Source organism: Onychomys torridus, chromosome 8, assembly GCF_903995425.1.
Source record: "Onychomys torridus chromosome 8, mOncTor1.1, whole genome shotgun sequence".
NCBI classification, from domain to species: Eukaryota; Metazoa; Chordata; class Mammalia; order Rodentia; family Cricetidae; genus Onychomys; species Onychomys torridus.
Window position 1 is genome coordinate 108051793 of NC_050450.1, and position 24206 is coordinate 108075998.

The 24206-nt window shown below is 47.2% G+C and overlaps 1 protein-coding gene across 7 annotated transcripts in view; it reads right to left on the minus strand.

The window, feature by feature from the left end:
• The window catches only part of Slc38a10 (solute carrier family 38 member 10), a 54382-nt gene that overhangs the window by 14523 nt on the left and 15653 nt on the right, over nucleotides 1-24206 (minus strand). For all 7 annotated transcript variants that reach the window (XM_036195809.1, XM_036195808.1, XM_036195807.1 and 4 more), the window contains exons 7-10: nucleotides 21869-21971; nucleotides 19442-19624; nucleotides 15183-15294; nucleotides 14320-14426 (exon numbers count right to left, since the gene is read on the minus strand). In XM_036195809.1, coding sequence (XP_036051702.1) covers nucleotides 14320-14426; nucleotides 15183-15294; nucleotides 19442-19624; nucleotides 21869-21971 — 505 coding nt within the window. The remainder of the gene's footprint in view (nucleotides 1-14319; nucleotides 14427-15182; nucleotides 15295-19441; nucleotides 19625-21868; nucleotides 21972-24206) is intronic.

Here is a 24206-nt window from a genome sequence, read left to right on the forward strand (position 1 = left end):
TGTGCAACTGCTGGCCAGGCCTGCCTCACCCACAGTCACGCACCCACCCTGTCCTCTGAAGCAACAGCAAGGCCCCAGGTGAGAGCGCTAGAGCTACTCAGCTTGAGAGAGTCGAGGGAACCAGGTAAAGCCTGAGCAGGGAGTGGACCTGTCAGCAAACACCTGTTCTGTGAGAGCCACCGCCAGAGCAGAACACACCCAAGCAGCACTCAGTGCTGCTGACCACAGGCACGAGGCTTCCGAGGCTTCCGTCAGTGAGCAAGCAAGCGGGAACTAACTTCCTGGGGCAGTGTGGGAGGCCAGGGGTCCCATACTCTCCCGGAGCTGTACTAGGTTGAGGGTTGGTATCCTGACTGCCGACCATGCGTGGTGCAGTGGTAGTAGCTCCCTTGGAGTTCCGAGCAAGGGAGTCCAGCCCTAACTGTCTTCTAACAGTCAGCTGAAGGAAGGCTAGAAAGTCAGGGAGGGTATCCATCCCAGGGTAGCCTCAGGCTCAGTGAGAAGACCAGCAAGCCTCAGAGTCAGTCTAGCTCCCAGCACTGTGCCACAGCTTCCTGCAGCGGAAGAGCTACTTTTGAAGCGGGGATCTTGGTCGATAAGCAGGATCCGGTGTGCCAGACATCTGATTTCAGAGCACCCTGCTGACTACAATTCTGGCATCGATCCATCTTAATGTAGTCCAGAGCCAGCCAGGAGAAAAGACACAAATCCACCCCCTACAGTTCAGTTCACGCTTGGGAAATACAGGAGTCTGACCAAGGCCACAGTCCACAAACATCCTATAGCCCCTCCCCCTAGCTACCCGAGGCTGCGGCTCCACAAGGGGCCCTGAACCCTAACACAGTAGAGTCCGGCCAGGCAGAGAATGCACCTTTCTGTTCTTGATAAAGAATTTCAGAGACAAACAGACACCCGAGGCCAGGCTCCAGCTACTCTGTCGTCAAGCGCCTTGCCAGGGCAGCCTCCTTCTGGCCGGCTCCAGACAAAAGCTGCTGGTAGCTCACTGCTATACATGTAGGTGTGCACCACTCACACTTGCCCAAGATCCGCTGCTTCCCAAAGGGGCCAGCAGGCCGGCTGCATGCTGCTCCCCTGTGGGGCCTTTCTTGCTAGAGGAATCCACCACTCTTGAAAGGTTCCTTGAGGCTCCAGCACCCCCTGCTGGCGTCATGGCCACCCAGCCTCCTTCAGGGTTAGAGACAGAAACTGTTGTCCACTAGAACCCCTGCCATGCTCCCTAACTACTCTTTCTTCAGCTGCCTTCAGGACTCCTTTCCAGCTCTTTGTGAGGCCCCTGAGCAGGGAGCAAACCATGCACCAGCCAAATGCTCAGTTGAGCTGAGGAGCTGGCTCACTCAGCTTGTCCTTTCTGCAGGAGCAGCTAGAGTTCCCGCCCGGGACAGGGCCCGGGCTCCCAGAGTGTGTTCTTCACAGTACAGAAGCTACAACATGTCCTAGCCTGGTTGAGAAGGGCACAGAGGTTGTGTGGTGGGTTCATGGCAGTATCTTCCTACCTCAGTCAGAAAGCAGTTCAAACGCTTATGATCCTAAGAAACAGATAACCAGGCCCAGGTCAAGCCTTGGCACGATGCAGTGTGTTTACAACTGCAGCACATCAAGCTGCATGAACTCCAAAGGCTAGCCAACAGAGGCAGTCCCAGCTGAGTAACGACAACACCAAACTGCCCACTCCCACCGCAGGCACCATGACAACAGGCACACAACGGCATACACAGACAAAAGAGACGGAAATGTAGTGATGGGAAAGAAGGAAGTGAACCAAGAGATCCAGGGAAGGCTCAATGAAGTGAACAGGAAAAAGTTACTATAGGAAACCCACAACTTCCCTGCACACAAACAGTTACAGTCAGCATGCCAACAAAACAGATCCCACACAGAAGCCAAGTCCAGAAGACCTGCGATGACAGCTGAGTCATCAAAGCCACGGCCACCTGCTGAATAATAGGAAGCTCATAATGTGCACTGCAGAAGAGCTACTATACAGGCACACATCTTTTTTTTTTTTTTTTTTTAAGATTTATTTATTATGTAAAGTGTTCTAACGGCATGTACGCCTGCTGGCCAGAAGAGGGCACCAGATCTCATTACAGATGGTTGTGAACCTCCATGTGGTTGCCAGGAATTGAACTCAGACCTCTGGAAGAGCAGTCAGTGCCCTTAACCACTGAGCCGTCTCTCCAGCCCCCAGGCACACATTCTTAAGCTCATCTGTACTTTTTTTTTTTTTTTTGATATTTCGAGACAAGGTTTCTGTGTAGCTTTGGAGCCTGTCCTGGACTAGCTCTGTAGCCTTGAATTCACAGAGATCCACCTGCCTCTGCCTCCTGAGTGCTGGGATTACAGGCGTGTGCCACCACTGCCCGGCATTCATCTGTACTATTAATGAATTCCAATGAGAACAAAAACAAAGAGGAAATTTAGGTTTCTTAGAGTCAGTGATTCAAATATTTCATTCATAAAACAAACAGCATCCAGAATATTATTAATGAGAACAATGAGGAAGGTGAGGAATTTAATGCTAAAGAGCCAGGGATGGGGGCGACCACCTTTAATCCCAGCACTCAGGAGGCAGAGACAGGCAGATCTCTGTGAATTCAAGGCTAGCCTAGTCTACACAGTGAAATCCAGACCAGACCAGGTTCCACAATAAAACCCTACCTCAGAAAAAAAAGGAGGAGGCTGGGTTAGGCAATGAACAGATCAAAATGCAGAAAGTAGGGCCAGAAAGACATGGCTCAGTTGGTAGACATCTTGTCTAGCATGCATGGAGCCTTGGGTTCATTCTCTAGCACTGTATGAACCAGGCATGATAGTGCACATCTGGGAGACAAAAGCAGGAAGATCTGAGGTTCAAGGTTATCTTTGGCTACATAGAAAGTTTGAGGATATGTTAAGAGCCTGTCTCAAAAACCAGAATATAAAAAACAAACAAAAACGTAGCAAGTGCTAGGATGCCATAGTGATAAAAACAGCACAGAAGGAAGAGACCAACCAGCAAACCAATGTAAGTCCCAACCAGGGCTGGAGAGATGGCTCAGTGGTTAGGAGCGCTGTCTGCTCTTCCAGAGGACCTGGGTTCAGTTCCCAGCACCCACATGGCAGCTCACAACTGTCTGTAATTCTAGTTCTGGGGATCTGACACACATGCAAAACAACACTGCACACAAAAATAAATATTAAAAAAAAAATTCCCGGGCCAGGCAGTGGTGGCACACGCCTTTAAACCCAGCACTCGGGAGGCAGAGGCAGGTGGATCTCTGTGAGTTTGAGGCCAGCCTGGTCTACAGAGTGAGTTCCAGGAAAGGCACAAAGCTAAACAGAGAAATCCTGTCTTGAAAAACAAACAAACAAACAAACAAACAAACAAATAAATAAATAAATAAAATTTTAGAGAATTCCCAATGAAACCTATACACTAAGAATTTATTATATGACACAAAGATCTTTCTGTGAGCCACCCATGTGAGTGCTGGGAATCAGGGAACCAGACTCAGGTCCTCTGAAAGAGAAGTAATACTGTTTTTTTTTGGGGGGGGGGAGACATGGTTTCTCTGTGTAGCCCTGGCTATCCCAGAACTCGCTCTGTAGACCAGGCTGGCCTCAAATCCAGGTTTGCCTGCCCCTGCCTCCCAAGTGCTGGGTTTAAAGGCGTGTACCACCGCACCCAGCTGAGAAATAAATACATTGAACTAACTCCCTCGCTCCAAGAAAGTCTTCCTTTAATTTTTAGATTTTTAAATTTTATGTATGAGGGCTTTGTCTTCATATATGTGCACCAGGTGCACCATATATATACACATGCCTGTGCCCTCCAAGGTCAAGTTACAGATGTTATGAACCACCATGCAGGTGCTGGGTCATCTGCAAGAGCCACAAATCCTCTGAATTGCTGGACCAACTCTCCAGCTGCAAGGAAACCTTTCTAACTAGGATTCTCTCCCACCCCATTCTACCCAAAACACATGATGGAGTTAAAAACTAGGACTTGACAAACTAGGAAAACCATTTGCAATCCAACAAGCAATGGGCTAACCTCCTTTAACCTCACTGCCAAATTGCTACATCAATCTAGAGCAGAAAAGCCGGTGTCACACTGGTTTTCCCAGATGAAAACACTAGGGTAGGCCAGTTGAAGACATGGGCAAACAACCCGTGGGGACAGAGGCAAACACTCACTAGGACACTTAGGCAGTTGAGCCAGACAACACAGTCCACAGTCTAGACTCCAGAGTGACTCATCATTGGGTACTACGAACTAGGAGCATGGGCTCCAGCAGCCACAGCCTAAAGAAGGGAACAGAACCCCACAGAAGTATGCTGCTCCTATGTACCCCATTCTTCTGAGGTACAAGCCAGCAGAGGGCAGAGCATGTAGGGAACAGAGTAGCTGCAAGATAAAAGCTAAATGAGAATCAGGAGCATGAAGGCTAACAATATTTAACCAAGGTCCTAGGAATGAGGGCACACTGAATCCATGTTTACCCCAGCTAGCTACAGCCCCTGCCCATGCTGTCCTTGGGCCCACCAGGGGTTACACCACTCAGAACTTCCATAGTTTCTTAAACACCATGACTGAAAAATACCAAGCATGCCAGCAAACAGGATGAAAGGACAGAAAACCAAGGACCAAAAACGGAACATCAATCAGAACTGAGGGCAGCCGCTCCTAGATTTACAATGAGGTTATATCTTGATAAACCTAACAACTTGAAACTACCTAAAGCTGGAAATAGTAGCTAATCCCCTTGGGCTGACTATCTATCTGCCTTAGTTTCTTTTCTGTTGCTGGGATAAGATACCCTGACAATAGCAACTGAAGGGAGAAGACTTATTCTGGCTCACGGTTCCCAGGTACAGTCCACCAGAACAAGAAAGGTGTGTGGTAAGGGCTTGAGGCAACTGGTCAACTGCATTCTGGGGCAGGAAGCAGAGTGACGTCAATTTTCTTACTTGGCTCCCTTCTATGCAGTCCAGTACCCCAAACCAGGGATGGTCTTGGCCCACTACTGGAATGAGTATTTATTTCCACTTGATTGGGAATGAAGACAATCCCCCACAAGCATGTACAGAAGCTAACCTAATCTAAATAACCCATGGGGTGTGTGTGTGTGTGTGTGTGTGTGTGTGTGTGTGTTTACACACCTGAAGGCTTGTCTCCCAGGTGATTACAGGTGCTGTCAAGTTGACAACACTAACCATCACGCCATCCCTAGACTTGAGTGTCAATGACTTCACTGTTAGTGGGCTAGAAGGGGCTGCAGCTTGCCATTGCTGCCCAATGCTGTTGCGGGATATTTGATCACACTATTGGGATATAAAAGAAAAAAATGGGGATGAGGGATGAAAAGAAAGAAAAGGGGGGATATAAAAATGATAGGATAAAAGGATAGATTATTGAATCTACCAAAAAGCAACTACCAGTCTCAAATATATATATATCCTGTTTAAGGTATTACACTTATGCACCTCATTTAAAGTTGTAAAGTTCTAGCCCTTGAAAGCTACTATTACAAACTATTTAAGATAATTAAGAAATGGAGATTAGTAGTTAGTCTTCTATAACAATCAAACTTGTAATTATGTTAGGTATGTTTTCAAGGCTAAACAGATACATTTTAGATGGATAGGTGGTCTTCAAACACTGCAGAGATCTACAGAATGTGGCATTCAAAAAGTTTTAATAACAGGCTTTTCACGACAGTGAGATACATCTGCTCCTGGCGGCACCAATCTACTTCAGAGAAGATGATGGCCATCGAAGAAACTCCATATGGAGTTTGCTTTCACTGTGACAAAGTAGCCACTGGACAAAGAAACTGCCCTTCCCTTGACTACTGACAGTGTGCTGTCCAAATCGGACAAGCAGGACACAAAGGAAGTCGACTACCAAACTTTGCCAAGACAAGGCAGGCCAGTCCTTCAAAATCCAGCTTCACAGAAAAGTCTGTCAGATATTCTAGGCCTGTAGGCTAAGGATGGATGCCCAATGTTGCAGAGGAACCTTGGGGTGACTGTCCAGGCGGCCAGCTGTCTCTGTCATTTTTAAAGTTTTGGAAGTTGCTTGCTCTGTACTTCCTGTTTACTTAGGTAATATTTTAATCCTTCTCAGGTCTCTGATGGGGTTGAAGACTAGATAGTTATAGTTTTACCATTTTCTTTATTACCAAATTCAAAAAAGAAACTCACAAAAGAGATGTAAAGTTCATAAAATTAAGAGACAGAAAAACCTTAAGTTGTTTATCTAAGAAAATGTTTTAAGGTCTAAAAGGATATTTTTAGGTTGGTAATACAAGTTATGATAGAAAATGGCTTAGGTTTAAAACTTGGACTCATCAAGATAGGATAGGTAATGGAGTATTTTCTCTGAATCTGCCACATACAAATGGACTGGACACTGGGGATGTAATTCTTATCTGATAATTGTTCCTTATTGTATATAATTTTACTGTGGTAGAGTTAAAACCTTTCCTTTTTATTTAGACAAAAAGGGGGAAATGTTGCAGGGTATTTGATTATACTGCATGAAGATGTGTCTCTCTCCTTCCTTTGCTGCCTAAGGCACCTTCTCATTTGTTGAATAAAGAGCTGAATAGCCAATAGCTGGGCAGGAGAGGATGAGGGGGACTTCCAGGAAGAGAGGGAAACTTGGGAGAAGAATCTGAGAGGTGGTGATCCTCCAGTGAAACACAGAGGAAATGGCACATACAGTTGGAGGAGAGGTAACAAGTCACGTGGCAGAATACAGATTAACATAAACAGGTTAGTTGAAATGATAAGAGCTTGGGAACAAGCCTAAGGTAAGGCCAAGCTTTCATAGTTAATAAATAAGTCTCTGTGTCATTATTTGGGAGCCAGCAGTCCAAAGAAAGACCCATTACACAGTGCCTAGGATATTATAGATCACTGATGTCAGAATACCAAACTTCCAAGTACAGCTTCTCCTGAATGTGTATCAACTTCACACCATTTTAAAATCAAAAAGCTGTATGAGTATGTTATGAGAAACCATCTATATCAGAAATAATAATAATATAAAAGGGTTGTAAGGTAGCTTAGTTGGTATAGTGCTTGCTGCACAGCCATGAGGACCTGGGTTCAAGCCCCAGCAAAGATGTAAAAAGCCAGATATAATGGTGGCACACACTTCTACCTGCAACACTGGGGAGGTAGAGATAAGAAGATTCCTGGAGCTTTCTGACTAGCCAGCTAGCATCCCCAAATCAGTGAGCTCTAGATTCAGTGAGGGAACCTGTCTCAAAAACAAGGTAGACTCTCGCCAGGCGGTGGTGGCGCACGCCTGTAATCCCAGCACTCAGGAGGCAGAGGCAGGTGGATCTCTGTGAGTTCGAGGCCAGCCTGGTCTATAGAGCTAGTCCAGGACAGGCTCCAAAGCTACAGAGAAACCCTGTCTCGGGGGAAAAAAAAAAAAAAAAAAAAAAAAAGGTAGAAAGCAATTGAGGAAGACACCCAATATCAACATTTGGCCTCCATACACACATATGTACACACAGACGTGTGAACATGCACACATATACATCAGTGGGTAATGTGTGCTGGAACTTGGAGATTTTGTAAAAAACTGAGCATGGTGGCATGCGTTGTAATCCTGGACCTCACTGGTTAGTTATTCTTCCACAAACAACAAGGTCCAGGTTCAGTGAGAGAAAAGGTAGAGGATGATAGAGGAAAAGATACCAGAAGTCAACCTTTGGCCTGCATACATACTAGCGAACACAGTACACATATATGTATAAACTTCCACCCTACTATCCACTGTGGTGGTGCTGTGTCCCCCACAATATTGTGCACCCTAATAAATTTATCTGGGGTCAGAGAACAGACAGCCATTAGAACAAAGCCAAAAATAGTGGCTAGAAAATGGGTCAGAGCAAGCCATAGCAGAAGTTGGGCGGTGGTGGTACACGCCTTTAATCCCAGCACTTGGGAGGCAGAGCTAGCCGGATCTCTGAGTTCAAGGCCACTTTAGAAACAGCTAGGCATGGTGACACATGCCTTTAATCCCAGAAACCCTGCCTTTAATCCCAGGGAGTTAAGCATTTAGTTAGTTAAGCATTTGGCTGGTTTAGCATTCAGGCTTTGGAGCATCACAGTTCAGCTGAGAGCCATTGGGATGAGGACTCAGAAGCTTCCAGCCTGAGGAAACAGGACCAGCTGAGGAACTAGCAAGGTGAGATAGCTGTGGCTTGTTCTGCTTCTCTGATCTTCCAGCATTCACCCCAATAACTGGCCTCGGGTTTGTTCTTATTAACAAGTACCTTTAAGATTCATGCTACAACCCACATTGATAAATAATGACCTGGTGTGGTTGGAGCTGCCTTTAATCCCAGCAATCAGGAGGCAGCGGCAGCTTGGTCTACATGGTGAGTTCCAGGACAACCAAGGCTACATGGTGAAACCCTGCCTCAATAAATGAATGAATGAATGAATGAATGAATGAATGAATGAATGAATAAAGCTGGGTATGGTTGTACACCACTTTAATTCCAGCACTCACCAGGCAGATCTCTGAGTTCAAGGCCAGTCTGATCTACAGAGTGAGTTTCAGGACAGCCAGGACTACAAAGAGAAACCCTATCTCAAAAAAACAAAACAAAAAAAGCAAATGGCAATCGTTGCCTAAATCAATGGCTGCACCAACAGTCAACAACCTTGACTCTGTAGGTAGCAGGCAGGGTACCCACATTCACCCTTACACGTCTGCCCTTGCTCACCGGAACACGAGTGGGAAGGACACACGGCGATCGCTGGCTACCTCTTGCTGCTGTGACAAGCAACAGATAAAAGCTGCTAAGGACAGAGGAGTCATCAAGGCTCTGGGTGGAGGGCAGTCCAACATGGCAGAGGCATGGAGGCAGGATGTGAGGCAGCTGGTCACACTGCATCAGCAGTCAGGAAGCAGACAGATGAGTCCCGACACTGAACTCATTCAGCCCTCCCTAGTCAGTCCCAGACCCCAGCCAACGGATGGCGGGTAAGATGGCTCTTGCCACATCAATTCAGTCTCATCCAGGCTTGTGTCCTGAGTGATTCCAGATCCTGTTGACAATCAACCAAGTCATCTCAGAGACACCCACACCCACACACAAAGAGAAGAAAAGGCTAACCTGAGCAGAACAGAACTGAGACACCTACGATACCCTTCGGGGAAATATCTCCATAGACACCCGGACACCTCACAAGGTACAGCATCAGTTCATAACACAGCTTCAGACTGAAAACCAGAGACTGAAAGAGCTACATCCACAATTAGGAATTATTTTACCTTCTCATAACTGATAAAGACTTTTTAAAATATCAGTACAAAAACATTAAATCTCAAGTCCTCAGTGTGTGACCTTAGGCCTAAGCATTCACAGCACAGGACACTTATGAGTTCACAAAGCTCACTTCAACCAACAGTCAAGGGCCAAAACTCTCCAATGTGCATTCAAGGAGTTACTAAAAAATCCCAAATATCTAGAAATTGTTATGGTTTGGATTGAAGTATCCTCCAGAAGGCTCATGTGTTACATGCTTGGTCTCCAATTGGTGAAGCCGATCACCAAAGGAGACCAGGCTCCCAAAGGCCTTTACCAAGGGAGGAAGGGACCCCCTGCAGACATTGGTGGGGTGGTGCCCTCTATCTCCACTGCTCTCTCTGCTTCCCGGATGCCACAAGGTGAGCAGCATCTGGCACACACAGGCCACCACTGTAACAACTGTAACTCATACCTGAAGATGAGGCCAGGGACCACAGCCCAGCTCTGAGACTGTAAGACAAAACGCATCTTCCTCCTCCTAAGTTGCTCTCTCAGGCACCGGTCACAATGATGAAAAGCCTAAGAGGCTGTGGGCGAGGAATCAGCAGGGGTCAGCAGACACTGTGAGGAGCTAGAGAAGTGGCTCAGTAGCCAGGAGCACACACTGTTCTCTCAGGCCTGGGTTCAAGTCCCAGCACCCATGTCAGATAGCCCACCACAGCCTGTAACTTCAGTTCCAGGGGAACCCAATGCCTCTGACCTCTGCTGACTCTTGTACTCAAATACACACAAATCTACCTATATGTACATAATAAAAATAAATCTTTAAAAATAGAAAACACTGTGAGTTGAAGGATGATGTCACCTCTTTGTTCTAGTCTTGATGCAACCCCCAATGAAAATGTCAGCAATTACTCTGGAAGAACCAAAAGGCCATTCTGGAAGTTGGTCACGCATGCAAAGGACCACTGATGAGAAGGAACACCTTGAAGAGGGAGAGAGAGGTGTGCCCCCCACGACCAGCCATGGAGGCAAACACAAAGGCCCAGAACATGAAGCAGGCAAAGCTGGTGCAGGGAACCAGCACACCATTGAACAGTGGCATCCCCAAGAGCCTCAAACGGACAGCAGGGGACAGTGTGGATCAACTGGACAGCCACATGAGTCCTGCCTCACTTAAGCTGATCCCAAGTGGGGTGAAAGATAAAAGCCACCAGAATAGATCTTCAGAACTTACGGTAAGCAGACATTGCTACTTTTCTTAAATAGAACCAAAAAAGCACTAAAGGGGGAAAAGTCAATAAACTGGGCCAAAGTAAAATTCACAGCTTCTGTCATCAAAAGACGTCCAATGCCAGATGAAGTAACTAACCCTGTCACCCAGCACTGGGCTACAAAATGAGATGGTACCATCGAGATAGCTCAGTAGGGGCTGGAGAGATGGCTCAGCAGTTAAGAGCACTGGCTGATCTTCCAGTGGACCCAGGTTCAGTTCCCAGCACCCACAGGGCAGCTCACAACTGTCTGTAACTCCAGAGTCTGAAACCCTCACACAGACATACATGCAGGCAAAACACCAATGTTCATATAATAAAAATAAATAAATTATTTGTAAAAAAAAAAAAAAAAAAGATAGCTCAGTAGGTTAGGGACACACAGGTTCAGTTCCCGGCACCCACATGGAGGCTCACAATTGTCTACATCTCCAGTTCCAAGGAACTGACACTTTCTGGCCTCCGTGGACACTAGGCACACCCATCCATATACATTAGTTAACAATAAATTTAAAAACTTAAACAGGCCAGTGAGATGGCTCACCATGCAAAGGTGCAGGGCCTGATGATTTGAGTTCAATTCTGAAGCTCAAATGGTGGAAGGAGACAATGACTCCCACCGATCCTTCAGCCCCCACGTAAGAACACGTGCAACTCATATAGACAAACAAGATCCATGACTGTAATTAAAGGGGAAAAGAGATTTTCTTCAGAATGAAAACAACAAACCCAAGTGTGAAGCACATGTATTTGAAAAACATATATATATAGATAGAATCCATCAGAGGAACTGTAGTTGGTATGTAAAATGAAAAATAAATAAATAAAAATAAGATTCCATTAAAAACCCCTACAAATCAGTAAGAGAGGGAAATAAAACAGGAAAAGCCAGAACTGCACCCAGAAGACATCCACAGGGCTCATAAGCACACCAACAGTTCAGAACACTAGTCATCTGGAGATTAAGGGTGTTTGGTTAAGACCTCCAGGTGCCTCCAAGGCTTCAGCTAGAGTGAATATGTAATGTACATATGTAAGTATGTTTGTATTTAGAGACAGAGTCTCACTATGTAGATAAGGCTGGACTTCTGTATGCTCTGTGTCTGCCTGAGGGTACGCATGTGAACCACATGCGCGTAGGTGCTCAGAGACCAGAACGTTACACGTTAGGAGTCTCAGGTGACCATGAGCTGTCGGATTTGGGTCCTCTGCAAGAACAGCAAGTACTCTTAGCACCTGAGCCATCTCTCTAGCCCTGGCAGCTGCAACTTTTTTGTTTTGGTTGAGACAGGGTTTCTCTGTGTATTCCTGGCTGTTCTGGAACTCACTCTGTAGACCAGGCTGGCCTCGAACTCAAAGATCTACCTGTCTCTGCCTCCCAAGTACTGGAATTAAAGGTGTGCACCACTACTGCCCGGCTCTGGCAGTTGCAATTTTTAAAAGGGATGGATGGTACATGTGAAATCTGGTGACACTCTTAATGCTACGACTAAAGGCACCACTGTTTAACCCCCAAACACGCGGGATCCACAGAGGCTGACTATGACACCCCAGGAGCCAAGTGTCTCCGGAAAGCACAGAGTGGCAGAGCTGCTCACTCATGGGCACCTTAAAGGAACATTCAAACATCAGTGCCTGACTAGATATGATCTGTTGCACCACAGTGGGTAGGTGTGGTGGCTGATCTTGGTAATCAGCTTGACTACATCTGGAATCAACTGAAACTTAAGCTTCTGTCCATTCCTATGAGGAATTTTCTTCATCAGATTTGAAGCAAAGACCCACCCTAATCTGTACCACACCCTCTGGTGGCCCACACAGAAGGACACACAAAAAGCTTTGCCTTTTGCCTGCTTGCCCTCACCCTGATGGCAAGTCCATCTGTCCATCTATTGCTTTGGCATTCCTTCACCAGTATCAGAACCCACTTCTTTGGAATTCGAACAAAGACCAAAGACCAGCAGCTCTCCAGGAATCCTCCAGGGCTCCAGCACCACACTGGGACTGCTAAGACACCCATCCTCATGGACAGAACAACTGCCAGATCCTTGGCTTTTCCACAAACATTCATTTTTGGACTCCCCGGTCAACAGCCTGTAAGCCATTCTAATAAGCTTCCTTTGACTATATAATATATTACATATATAATTATATATTATATATTATATCTATATTATCCTATCAGCCTGTTTCTTTGGAGAAGCCTCGCTAACACCGTGAACAAGTACGAACTCCTCATGCAGTGACTCTGAGCACCACACAGGACAGGCATGAGACCCCACTGCATCATACTGAAGCCACCGAGAGACAATAGTAACCTTTGCAAAGCAGGGTTAGATGATGAGAGAGAGGGGCTCACAGGGCGTTCTGGGATGGCAAGATATTCAATTTGTCCTGGATGGTGGTTTTGGCTAGAGTCACACTGCAAATACATACCAAGTGGTAAGTAAGAACTATGTTTCTCTACATACATATTGTACTTTTTTTCAGTGCGTGTGTATGTATATGTGCATGTGGAGGCCTGAGGTTGTTGGTAGATATCATCTTCAACTGCTCTCTATTTTATTAAGGCAGGTTCTCTCACTGAGCCTGGAGCTCTCTGACTCCACTAGTCTAGCTACCCAGATTGCCCTGGGATACCGTCTCTGCCTCCCAAGTGCTCCAAGCCTTGTACTAGCACAAGTGCTTTACCCACTAAGACACTTTCCAAGCCCACACTTTATTTCTTCTTCTTTTAATATATAATTTATTTCTTTGCCCTTTGGTTCTTTTGCCTACATGTATGTCTATATGAGGGTGTCGGTTCCCCTGGAACGGGAGTTACAAACAGATATGAACTGTCAAGTGGGGTACAGTTAAACATCTACCAGTATGCATCAATAAGGAAACATTCAACAATCCCCTAAAAAGGAAGCAAAGACACAGGCAGTTCACAGAGAAAGGACATTAAATAGCATGTGTGCCTTTGAAACAACCTTTCCACTCACTCTGAGGAAGCCAAAAGTACCGATGAAAATGTTGGCATGGTGACATAGACACACCTTGGAGCCGCGGCCTCACCAGGCACAGGGTGAAAGGCTCCCACTCTGACCAGGAATCTCATTTCTGGAATACTTTCTATAGACACAGTCTCATGTATATGGAAACACCTGTGGGCTGCAATAGCAAAAGGATGGGGCTGACTTCATGGGAGACTAGGACTATGGAATTTCCCTGTAGTGAACTCCCAGGAATCAGCTACAACAGAAGGCAGCACTGGATGCTTACACCTGCGGTTGAGGAGCAACCTGCTATGGATGCTGAGCAAAGACAGCAGGAAGCTGCATTACCAAAAAACAAAACAAAGAAGCTGGAGCATGCCCACGCATGTGCACATACATTATCTTCCTGGGACATCCCGCTAATGCAGCAATGGTGTTCCCCATGGAAGTATCTGGGGGAGGGTAGACAGTCACAGTATGAACACACTTTAGTGTTTGTGCTTAGGTAAGGAAGAGTAATCGTCCTCTCTGGGGAGAGTCCTGATACACAGGGACAGAGACTGAGCCACCTGTTTGGCCCACTTCCCATATCTCCTTGACCAAGTACTTTTTGTGATAAGACATTGAAAATGAGTGGACAGAACCTGTCTAAAGACCCTGGGGCAGTGACTGTATTCTGCTACCTCTCCCTGACTAGACTGACTGGTCAAGGGTCAGGCCATGTGGTGGGCAACACTCACCTTCATCCCAGGGACATATGGCCTACGGGAGGGGCACACTCACCTGAGCTGAGGGAGCGTTCTTGTGGGCTTTCTTATAGATCAGAGCCGGGCAGATGAAGCAGATGAGGCTCCCCATTGTCGCCCCTGTGAGGCCAAGGATGGTTTCCACTACAAACGAACAGATAGCAAGGTGTGACTGGGAGACTGTGCTCACAAGGGCAAACAGGGCCACTGTAAGGCCGCCTGAGTGCCAGTGAGCAGACATCCGCTATATAAGCCAAGGGGCTCCACTACCACCTCCACTTTTCTCCTCCTCCTCATACACTAAGATTTGTCAGAGCAGAGCAGCCTGGGAAATTCTGACAGCTCATCTTTAAATGGCCAAGCACAAGCCGGGTGGTGATGTTGAGGCAGGCAGATCTCCGAGTTTGAAGCCAGCCTGGTCTACATAGTGAGTTCAGGATAACCAGGGCTACACAGAGAAACCCTGTCTCAAAGAACCAGTAAGTAAATAAGTAGACAGACAGATAAACAAAATAAGTGGCCAAGCACAGGGGGTTTCCTACCAAAATCAGATGTTGGCTCCATGTGGCCTAGTACACTCTATCATCACTTGTCAAGTAACCTAAGTGCCTTGTCCTAAGATATGTGTGAAAAAGCGGAACATGTGCTGGCTGGCTAAAGCTGTTATTCCTGTGTTTGGTGACAGCAAGCTACAACTGGTCTGCTGAGGAATGGGTATGACCTTGAATTTCTAGGCAGTTTTTAGGATACCAGAGAAAATGGCATGAGACTTTGGGAGTACTCTCAGCTAAATGCTAAGTAAGCATGGGCTAGGAACGTCCCTGGGTCCCCCATGCAACAGGAAGAGTGGGGGACAGCTAAGGGCAGAAAAGAGGCAGTAGCAGGGACTGCCCACCTTACCATTGGGGATCAAGATTCCACCGACCATGGTTCCAAACACCACCGAGAGGGTGAGGACTTTAAACCGGAGTGGGGGCATGTAGCCTCCTGCAGCAAAGGTTCCATCTTTTTGCTACATGAAAAAAAAAACAAAAACAACCAGTTTTGAAATAACTACTTTCAGTGGCACAATGCCACACGGGGCTCTGCCAACCAAGTCTATCTCTGCATGGGTCCAGGCGGGAGCTGACCTGGCCGGTGAATGTTGCAGCATAATCAGATTTGGCTGAGCAGCTTTAATGGAAGCCTGCAGAATGCCAAGAAGCTGCAAGCTTCACTCCAGGTGTGGGCCAGACATCTTACAACTTTGTTTTGAAATGTTAGCATTATGCCCTTCATTTTCATAGTTGCTCTGAGGCAAAGATAAAACAGAGACTTAGAAAGTCACACAAACCGGACAGCAGAGGGACAGGGACTACAGAAGAACAGCCCTGTTAAGTGAGTCAGCTTCTCCTCAGTGTGCAGCTTCAGCTTACGCATTGAAGCCCTACATACACACATGTACACACATACATGCATTCACGCACACACATGCATTTAGCTGTTATCGCCATTCCCAACAGATCCATGGTTAAGCACTTAACAATTTCAAAGTCCAGGAAGGAGGAAAGTGGAGAAGGATTTGGGGTGGCATAGACCAGCACCCCACCACACCTGGCACACAGGACACTCATCACAGGTGTAGCAGCACAAGAGGAGGTGACAGCCCCATACTCTATATGCCTAAGAGTCTGACACAGCCCGGTTCAGATCCGTTTCTTCTCTGACAACAGAAGTATCTCCTCCTCAAACTGCTGCTCCTCATGTGAACTGGCACACAGCAAGGGTTGACCATAACGATCATTCCTGGGTTAGGAACAACAGAACCTCCCAGAACTAGAATTTCAAAGCAGTATTTTCACCATAGACATTAACACAGGATGGACTGAGGTAGCTGGAGCTGAAATCTTTTGTTGAATAAGGATGACAGTTTGTCCATAACCCAGGAATCCCGGTCACAGCCCTGGAAGTTGACCAAGAAATTATCTGAAGGAGGAAGTGGGAACCTGCGTGCAGACAGGCAGAAAAGCCATCAACAGAAGAACGTCCATAAGAGCAGATGAGCAAGAGTAGAGATGCTGTGGGTTTCCATGGGCACACATACAGGCCCCCTGTCACTCTACTGAAAACAGAGGAAAGGGAAGGGAAAATCACACTGTAAACAGACACAAATATGGGGGTGTGACCACATGCATGTAAACGAGAAGCAGGTAAGCTAACTTTCTTTCTCTTTCTTTTTTGGTTTTTCTGAGACAGGGTTTCTCTTGTAGCCCTGGCTGCCCTGGATCTCGCTCTGTAGACCAGGCTGGCTTCAAACTCAGAGATCCACCTGCCTCTGCCTCCTAAGTACTGGGATTAAAGGCCTGCATCATTATTACCTTGTGGTAAACTTTTTAAAATACTTCTCTTTGTTCTATTATCAATGTTCAACTTTACAAAAGAGTTAGATGCTAGCACTTGGGAAACAGAGGCAGGCAGGTCTCTGTGAGTTCAAGATCAGCTTGGTCTAGATAGCAAAGGCCAGACCAGCTGAAGTTTCATAGTAAGACCTATCTGAAAAACACAACAACAACAACAACAAAAACCTTGCAGAAGAGGGGGACACTATGCAAAAAGCACCAATACTGCTTCAGTCTCAAGCACATGTATACACCAAGCTCACATGCAGCAGTGAGGAGTGGTTTCATCAACCCACAAAGTGGAGGTGGTACAGCATGAACCAGGGTGGAGGAAGGTGAACCTCTGGTCACAGAGCTGGTCTCATCTTTGCCCGTTGTGGCAGTCTGAATGTAACCAGTCCCCACAAGCTCACAGGGAGTGACACCATTAGAGGTGTGGCTTTGTTGGAGAGGTTTCCTATTTCTAGATATTGCCCAGTGTCTCAGACCACTTCCTGCTGCCTTCTGATCAAGATGTAGCCAGCATCATGTCTGCCTGCCTATCACTATGCTCCCCACCATAATGACAATGGACCGAACCTTTGAAACTACAGTTCCAAAGCCACCACCTCATTTAAATGTTTTCCTTTATAAGAATTGCCATAGTCGGGTGGTTGTGACATATGCCTTTAATTTCAGCGCTAGGGAGGCAGAGATGGGTGAATCTCTGTGAGTTCAAGGCCAGCCTGGTCCAGGACAGACTCCAAAGCTACACAGAGAAACCCTGTTTGGGGGCAGGTGGGTTGCCGTGGTCACAGTGTCTTTTCACAACAATAGAAATGCTAAGACAACCCTCAAGGGACAAAGTCCAAAATCCTACTCTGCATGGCATCCAGGTACATAAACACTAGCAGAGTGAGAGAGGCACTCAGCCTCTGTCACTGGCAGCAGAGTCCATAGGAAAGAGACACAAAAACCAGCACTGCCGTGATTGGGCAGACAGGAGCTGTGCCAGCTGTTTCTCCTGGAGTCGACATTCTGGGACCACTGCCGTTTCCCTTACTCCAAGTGCTTGTGACCTTGTATTTCCAGCCACCAGGAGTCCTGGCTGATCAGACAAACCAAGTGCTAAGATGTCAGGCATTGGAGCAAAAGAATCTTGGTCTAGATAGCGAAGGCCAGTCATCAGAGAAAACAGCCTGGACAGTGGGTCTATCTTACCAGACTCAGGAGAGGGTGCCGCTGTGAACAAGGGTAGAAAGAAAGCTGACATGGAGAAGGTGCAACAAATATGAGACAACCCAGGGCAACAGCAAGCAGGGACCAGAGAGCTTTTGCGTTTCAATTCCCGTATTTTAAAGTTTCTTGTGGGGATCTGGAGAGATGGTTCAGCAGTTAAGAGCACTGGCTGCTCTTGCAGAGGACCTGGGTTCAATTTCCAGCACCCACATACATATCTCACAACTGCCTGTAACTCCAGTTCCAGGGGATCTGACATTTTCACACCAAAGCACATAAAATAAGTTTAAATACATTATTTTAAAAAGTTTCTTGTGAAGCACGTATTCTCTCTCTCTCTCTCTCTCTCTCTCTCTCTCTCTCACACACACACACACACACACACACACACACACACACACGGGCTCTACCAACACACTATACTGAAGTCACTACACTACAGTACAGTACAGAAGCAGCAAGCCCATCCCATGATTCCAGTTGTGATCAGTGTTGGCTAGTGAATGTGTCCTGCCGCAGCCTCCCTAGGACTGCTTCCACAGCAGTCCTCATGTCTCACCATCTCTCTGACTTGAGGCTGCAAGCATCAATGATGGGAAATCCCACAGATGAACTGAGTTGCCTACACAGCTGGCCCAAAGGGTACTCTTCTGTGTTCTTTTTACCTAGGTTAATGCAAGCCATGCCTGGTCAGGGGGCTGGGAGAACATGCAGCTCAAGAGCAGTGGGTGTGTTTAGCATATACAAGGCCTTAGGTTCAATCCCTAGCAACAAAGGAAGGAAGGAGGATGATCTCTATTAAAAACTTCTGGGGGGGCTGGAGAGATGACTCAGAGGTTAAGATCACCGACTGTTCTCCCAGAGGTCCTGAGTTCAATTCCCAGCACCACATGGTGGCTCACAACCATCTGTAATGAGAACTGGAACTCTTTTATGTATACATAATAAATAAATAAATCTTTAAAAAAAAAAAAAAAACTTCCTGCCGGGGCCAGCAGGAAAGACTCATTAGGTAAAGGCACTTGCCACCAAGCCTGACAACCTGAGTTTGATCCTGGAACCCATGTGGCAAGGGGATAGAACTGGATCCCACCAGTTTCCTCTGACCTCCATTGGCACGCCAAGGCATAGGAGTCTCCCTACCACACTAAATAAAGAAAAAATCTAAATAACAGACAATGACAAAACCACTCATCTCACTGGGCAGTGTGGTACACACCTGTGGTCCTAACGTTCAGAGAGTGGTGCTAGGACAGAGAGGAGGGGAATCTCGAGTTCAAGGCCAGCCTGGAAAACATGGCAGACTCCCCTCAAAATAACCTGAAACTTCATTTCACTTAAAATTTGTTTGGGTCAGCAAGATGGCTCAGCAGGTAAAAGCCACACAGCTAGACACCCACAACAAAAGAGAATCAACTTCTAAACGCTGTTCTCTGACTTACACACACACACACACACACACACACACACACACACACACACACTGTTTATTGTTAACTAGGAAAAGCTCCACCTACAACTGTCCTGGAAACAGAGCTAGCCCAAGAGAATGAAAGATCATACCTGCTGCTCAAACAGTAGTGTGTTCAAGGCCTGTCTGCATGGTAGAATCATCATGGGGAAGCCCACAGCCACGGACATGACAAAGCCCACTCGGATCATCTCTGTCACCAGGTTGGAGGGGAAGTGTATCAGCACGTTGCCGGCAGTGGCATCAGTGAAGCTGACGTACCCAAAAAACCCCACCTGTCAGAGGAGGACAAAGAGCAATGTGGCCAGCTGTCTGTCAGTCTGTGTTGACTGCCTGTCTGTCTGCCTTTGTCCCAGATTGGCCTCAGAGCACCTCCAAGGAAGCTGGCACAAAACCCACCCACCCAAGGACAAAAGCCCTCCTCATCTCCTCAGGCATAAACTTCTTGATAACCAATGGTGAGCTGTTCAAGTGTAACTTCAACAGAACTATAAATGAGGCAAAAATGGAGTTGCCTATATGGAAAGGAACGTTCTAGAATGCCTCCAAGTCTTTCAGAGTTTTTTTTTTTTTTCTTTTTGGTTTTTCAAGACAGGGTCTCTCTGTGTAGCCCTGGCTGTCCTGGAACTCACTCGGTAGAACAGGCTGGCCTTGAACTTATGAAGATCCTCCCCGAGTGCTGGATTAAAAGGAGTCACCACCAGAGCCGGGCTCAGAGGAGCCACTGTTAATCAGGAGCTGGGTGTAGGGCACAGGCCTGTGATCCCAGCTTTTGGGAAGCAGAGACAGGAGGATGAAGAGAGTTCCAGGCCAAACTGGACCACACAGTGTGACCTGGCCTCAAAAACCAAACTGAAATAAAATAAAGCCAGTCAAATAGTTGTGAGCAAAGAAGATGGAGGAAGCTCCGGGACTGGATGATGCTTCAATGACCATGCTGAAGACTGATGTCACAGGCAAGGGCAGGAGCCGAGCTGCAACCCCAACAAATCCTCTTTACACAGCATCTGTCCCCTCCACAATTCCGGGATCAAACCCCCCCCCCCCCCCCCCCCCCCGGAAGTCACAAATGCAAGGCACGCTCTCTCCCAACTAGGCTGCTTGTCTGGCTCTGGTTTTTTGTTTTTTTTTTTTTTTAAAGATTTATTTATTTATTTATTCATTATGTATACAGTGTTCTGCCTATATATATGCCTGAATGCCAGAAGAGGGCACCAGATCTCATTATAGATGGTTGTGAGCCACCATGTGGGTTGCTGGGAATTGAACTCAGGACCTCTGGAAGAGCAGTCAGTGCTCTTAACTTCTTGAGCCATCTCTCCAGCCCTAGCTCTGTATTCTTAAAGACAACAAACAGAAGCCAGATGTGGTATAATCCCAGCTCTTAGGAGGAGGCGGGAGGATCTGAGTTCAAGGCCTAAGCGACATGTGATCTTCAGGCCAACTTTAGCTACACAATGAGAACCTGTCTCAAATAAATAAATAAACAAACAAACAATAGGGAAAGAGAGAAAGGGGGGAAGGAGGAAGGAGGGGAGGGAAAGGATGGGAAGGGAAGGGAAGGGAAGGAAAGGAAGGAAGGAAGAAAACAGCAAATATTAATAAGAAGAGCCAGGCAGTGGTGGCGCATGCTTTTAGTCCCAGCACTCAGGAGGCAGAGGCAAGTGGATCTGAGTTCAAGACCAGCCTGGTCTACAGAGCGAGTTTCAGGGCAGCCAGGCCTACACAGAGAAAGGCTGTCTTAAGGGGTGGGGGGGTGAGAAACTATTGAAAAAACGTTTCTAATGTTTGTGAATTGGGATGTTCTCCCACACTGGCATCTCATGCGCCCTCATTTCTTTTTAATTTGAATGCTCCTCTGTAGAGAATTAACAATGGCCATGGAGAGGGGAAAGCAGGCCCCTTAGTTAAAGCAATCTGTTTTTGTTTTGTTTTTCGAGACAGGGTTTCTCTGTGTAACAGTCCTGGCTGTCCTGGAACTCACACTGTAGACCAGGCTGGCTTTGAACTCACAGAGATCTGCCTGCCTCTGCCTCCTGAGTGCTAGGATTAAAGGTGTGTGCCACCACCACCCCGCCTAGTTAAAGCAATCTGGAACCAGCCCTGGTCAAGATGCCTGAGCTCTTCAGACTAGATAATGTTCACAAAACTGGGCATTGTGGTGCTCACCTACAATCCCAGCACTTGGGAGGCAAAAGCAGGAGGATCACCCCAAGTTTGAGATCAGTCAGGAATACAAAGTAAGACCCCATCTTAAAAAAACAGAAAAAAGATGCAACATGGTCCAGGGCAGAAGCAGCTCACAGGTGCCCAGGCCTGGAATGCCTGGGGCTGAGGAACTGAGCTGCTCTGGGTCACCATGAACACAGTGCACGTCCAGACACTGGCATGGAAAAGGTGAGAGCCAAGAATGTCTGTGACCCTGACAGACGGGCAATAAAGGTGACATGGGGTCTTAAGTGCAAGAGGCAGTGTGCTGTGCTACTATGCATCAAGGAGAAGGTGTGGGTGGCTCCTACCATGACATAGAAGGCAGTGACCACGTTGAGGGAGGAGGCAAATATGGAACTCATGGTCTTCACCGATGGCTCATCCAGGCTGTCATAGGTAGGCAGGACCTGGCTGTGTAAAGACAATCAAGTCACACAGACTCTAGACAAGCAAACTCTAGAGCCTCACCCACCCCTCCTGACAACTCCTAGAACCTCTACCAAAATGGCCCAGGCAACAAATCCCTGGCACTTCTTTCCCAGACCATTCTCCACAGACCATAATTCCTGGGACCCAGGACAGTAGTTGGGTGACACCATACATGGTAGCACCATGATAAGGTGTAGATCCCTTTACAAGTAGCACTATGCTGTGGGAGTGCAGGTGTGACTGGGCAGGGAGTGAAAACAGGTCTGAGGAAGGAGCAAACAGGAAGCCAAGCAGCACCACTGCCCAGGGACGGGAAGTTCAACAACACAGGCTGGCTGGCTGCAGCCACCTCAGCACCATCAAGAGACACGGCAGTGAGCACAGACAAGGAGACAGGCCGCGCACATTCCCCGACTCACAGCCTCTCTCCAGTGATGAGAAAACTGGCTTCTGTCCTAGGTCTGGTGCCAGGAGTGTGCTGCTGCTGGACATGGGGCAGGGACCCACGTCACTGTCAGGACAGGGATATGACAACCTCATGAAGGTGGCTGCAAACAGCATGTCTGAGGACTTGGGACAGAAACCCAACTGAGGAGAGTATGCAGGGCCTGGTGTGGGGAGCCAAGACTGAAGAGAGGGACATAGAGGAGAAGGAAGCGGGACCGCACTGCTGGAGCCCACTGGGCTTCCTAGTGGCTGTACCCAGCAGGACCGCATGAGAGGTTGACTGGACCACGGGCCTGGGCACCAGGGGACTGTAACTAGCAAGGGGGAGGGCTTTGGCTCCACCCCTTGGCATTGTTATAAACAGACCTTTGGACTAAAGCTCTGGGCCGGTGGATAAGGATCCAGGCCCGCTTGAGTCTATCCTGTGTTTTCTGTCTCTCTTCTCTCTGTTTCTAAGTCTCTTATCCCTCATTCTTCAAGAGTTCCTGGGGTAAATAAGTGTAGGGACATTTGAGATGGTTCAGGTTAGAACATGAGTTAAAGAACTAAGCTTGTGGTGGTATTGTGTTCCCCGAAATATTTTGTGTTCCCCAAAATAAACTTATCTGGGGTCAGAGAACAGGACGGCCACAATATTAAACATGAGAACAAGCAGTGGTAGCACATGCCTTTAATCCTAGCATTTCAGAGACAGAAATACCTCTGGATCTCTGAGTTCAAGGCCACATTAGAAACGGCCAGGCTTGGTGACACACGCCTTTAATCCCAGAAACCCAGCCTTTAATCCCAGGGAGTGACCGCAGAAAGTAGAAAGATATATAAGGTGTGAAGACCAGAAACTAGAAGCATTTGGCTAGTTAAGCTTTTAGGCTTTGGAGCAGCACAGTTCAGCTGAGGTTCATGTGGATGAGGACTCAGAAGTTTGCAGTCTGAGGAAACAAGACCAGCTGAGGAACTGGCGAAGTGAGGAAGCTGTGGCTTGTTCTGCTTCTCTGATCTTCCAGCATTCACCCCAATAACTGGCCTCAGGTTTGATTTTATTAACAAGTACCTTTAAGATTCACACTACAAAGCTAGAACAGGAGGGGAACCCTTAAGTACTTCCCAGGTGGCTATAAACTTCCATGACAAGATCAAAGGCATTAAGGAAACCAGACTAGGAACAAACAGGAAAGTGTGTGTGTGTGTGTGTACACGCACGTGCAACCACACTCATGTGCATGCTGGAAATCAGCAACCAATAAACAGATCAGTACAAGGATCAGTGGAGCTATGCACAAAAATGTCTTTAAAAAGTTCAAGAAAAACAAAGAGACACACTACTTTGATCAAAAAGCAGGCATGGATACGTGGGAGGGCCTGGCAAGGCAAAACTGCAATCCCTGTCTGCCCCAGGCTCACCAGAGTAGTCAGCCACACCCTGCAGCTTCAGGGACACTAAAGGTAAGCTAGCATGAGCCCTGGGCTCAGCTCTGAGGCCAGCAACAGCTTCTCAGGCTGACCAGGACTCTAGTCAAAGCAGGAGGCCCACCTGGAAGGGAACTTGAACCAGATACACATGCACAGACACAAACGCATGTACACACACACAGGCAATGGCACTGCGGGTACTGTGAAGAGGTGGGATGTGCCTGGACACAGTGGAAAAGCTGGTTCCATAGGCTTCCATTCAATCCCAACTGCCCTCCCACCTGGCCCCCACTTCAGAGAGCAGCCCCTGTGGCATCGCCCAACTCCTGAGAGTGAGCTCTCCAAGTGCACGCTCTTCTA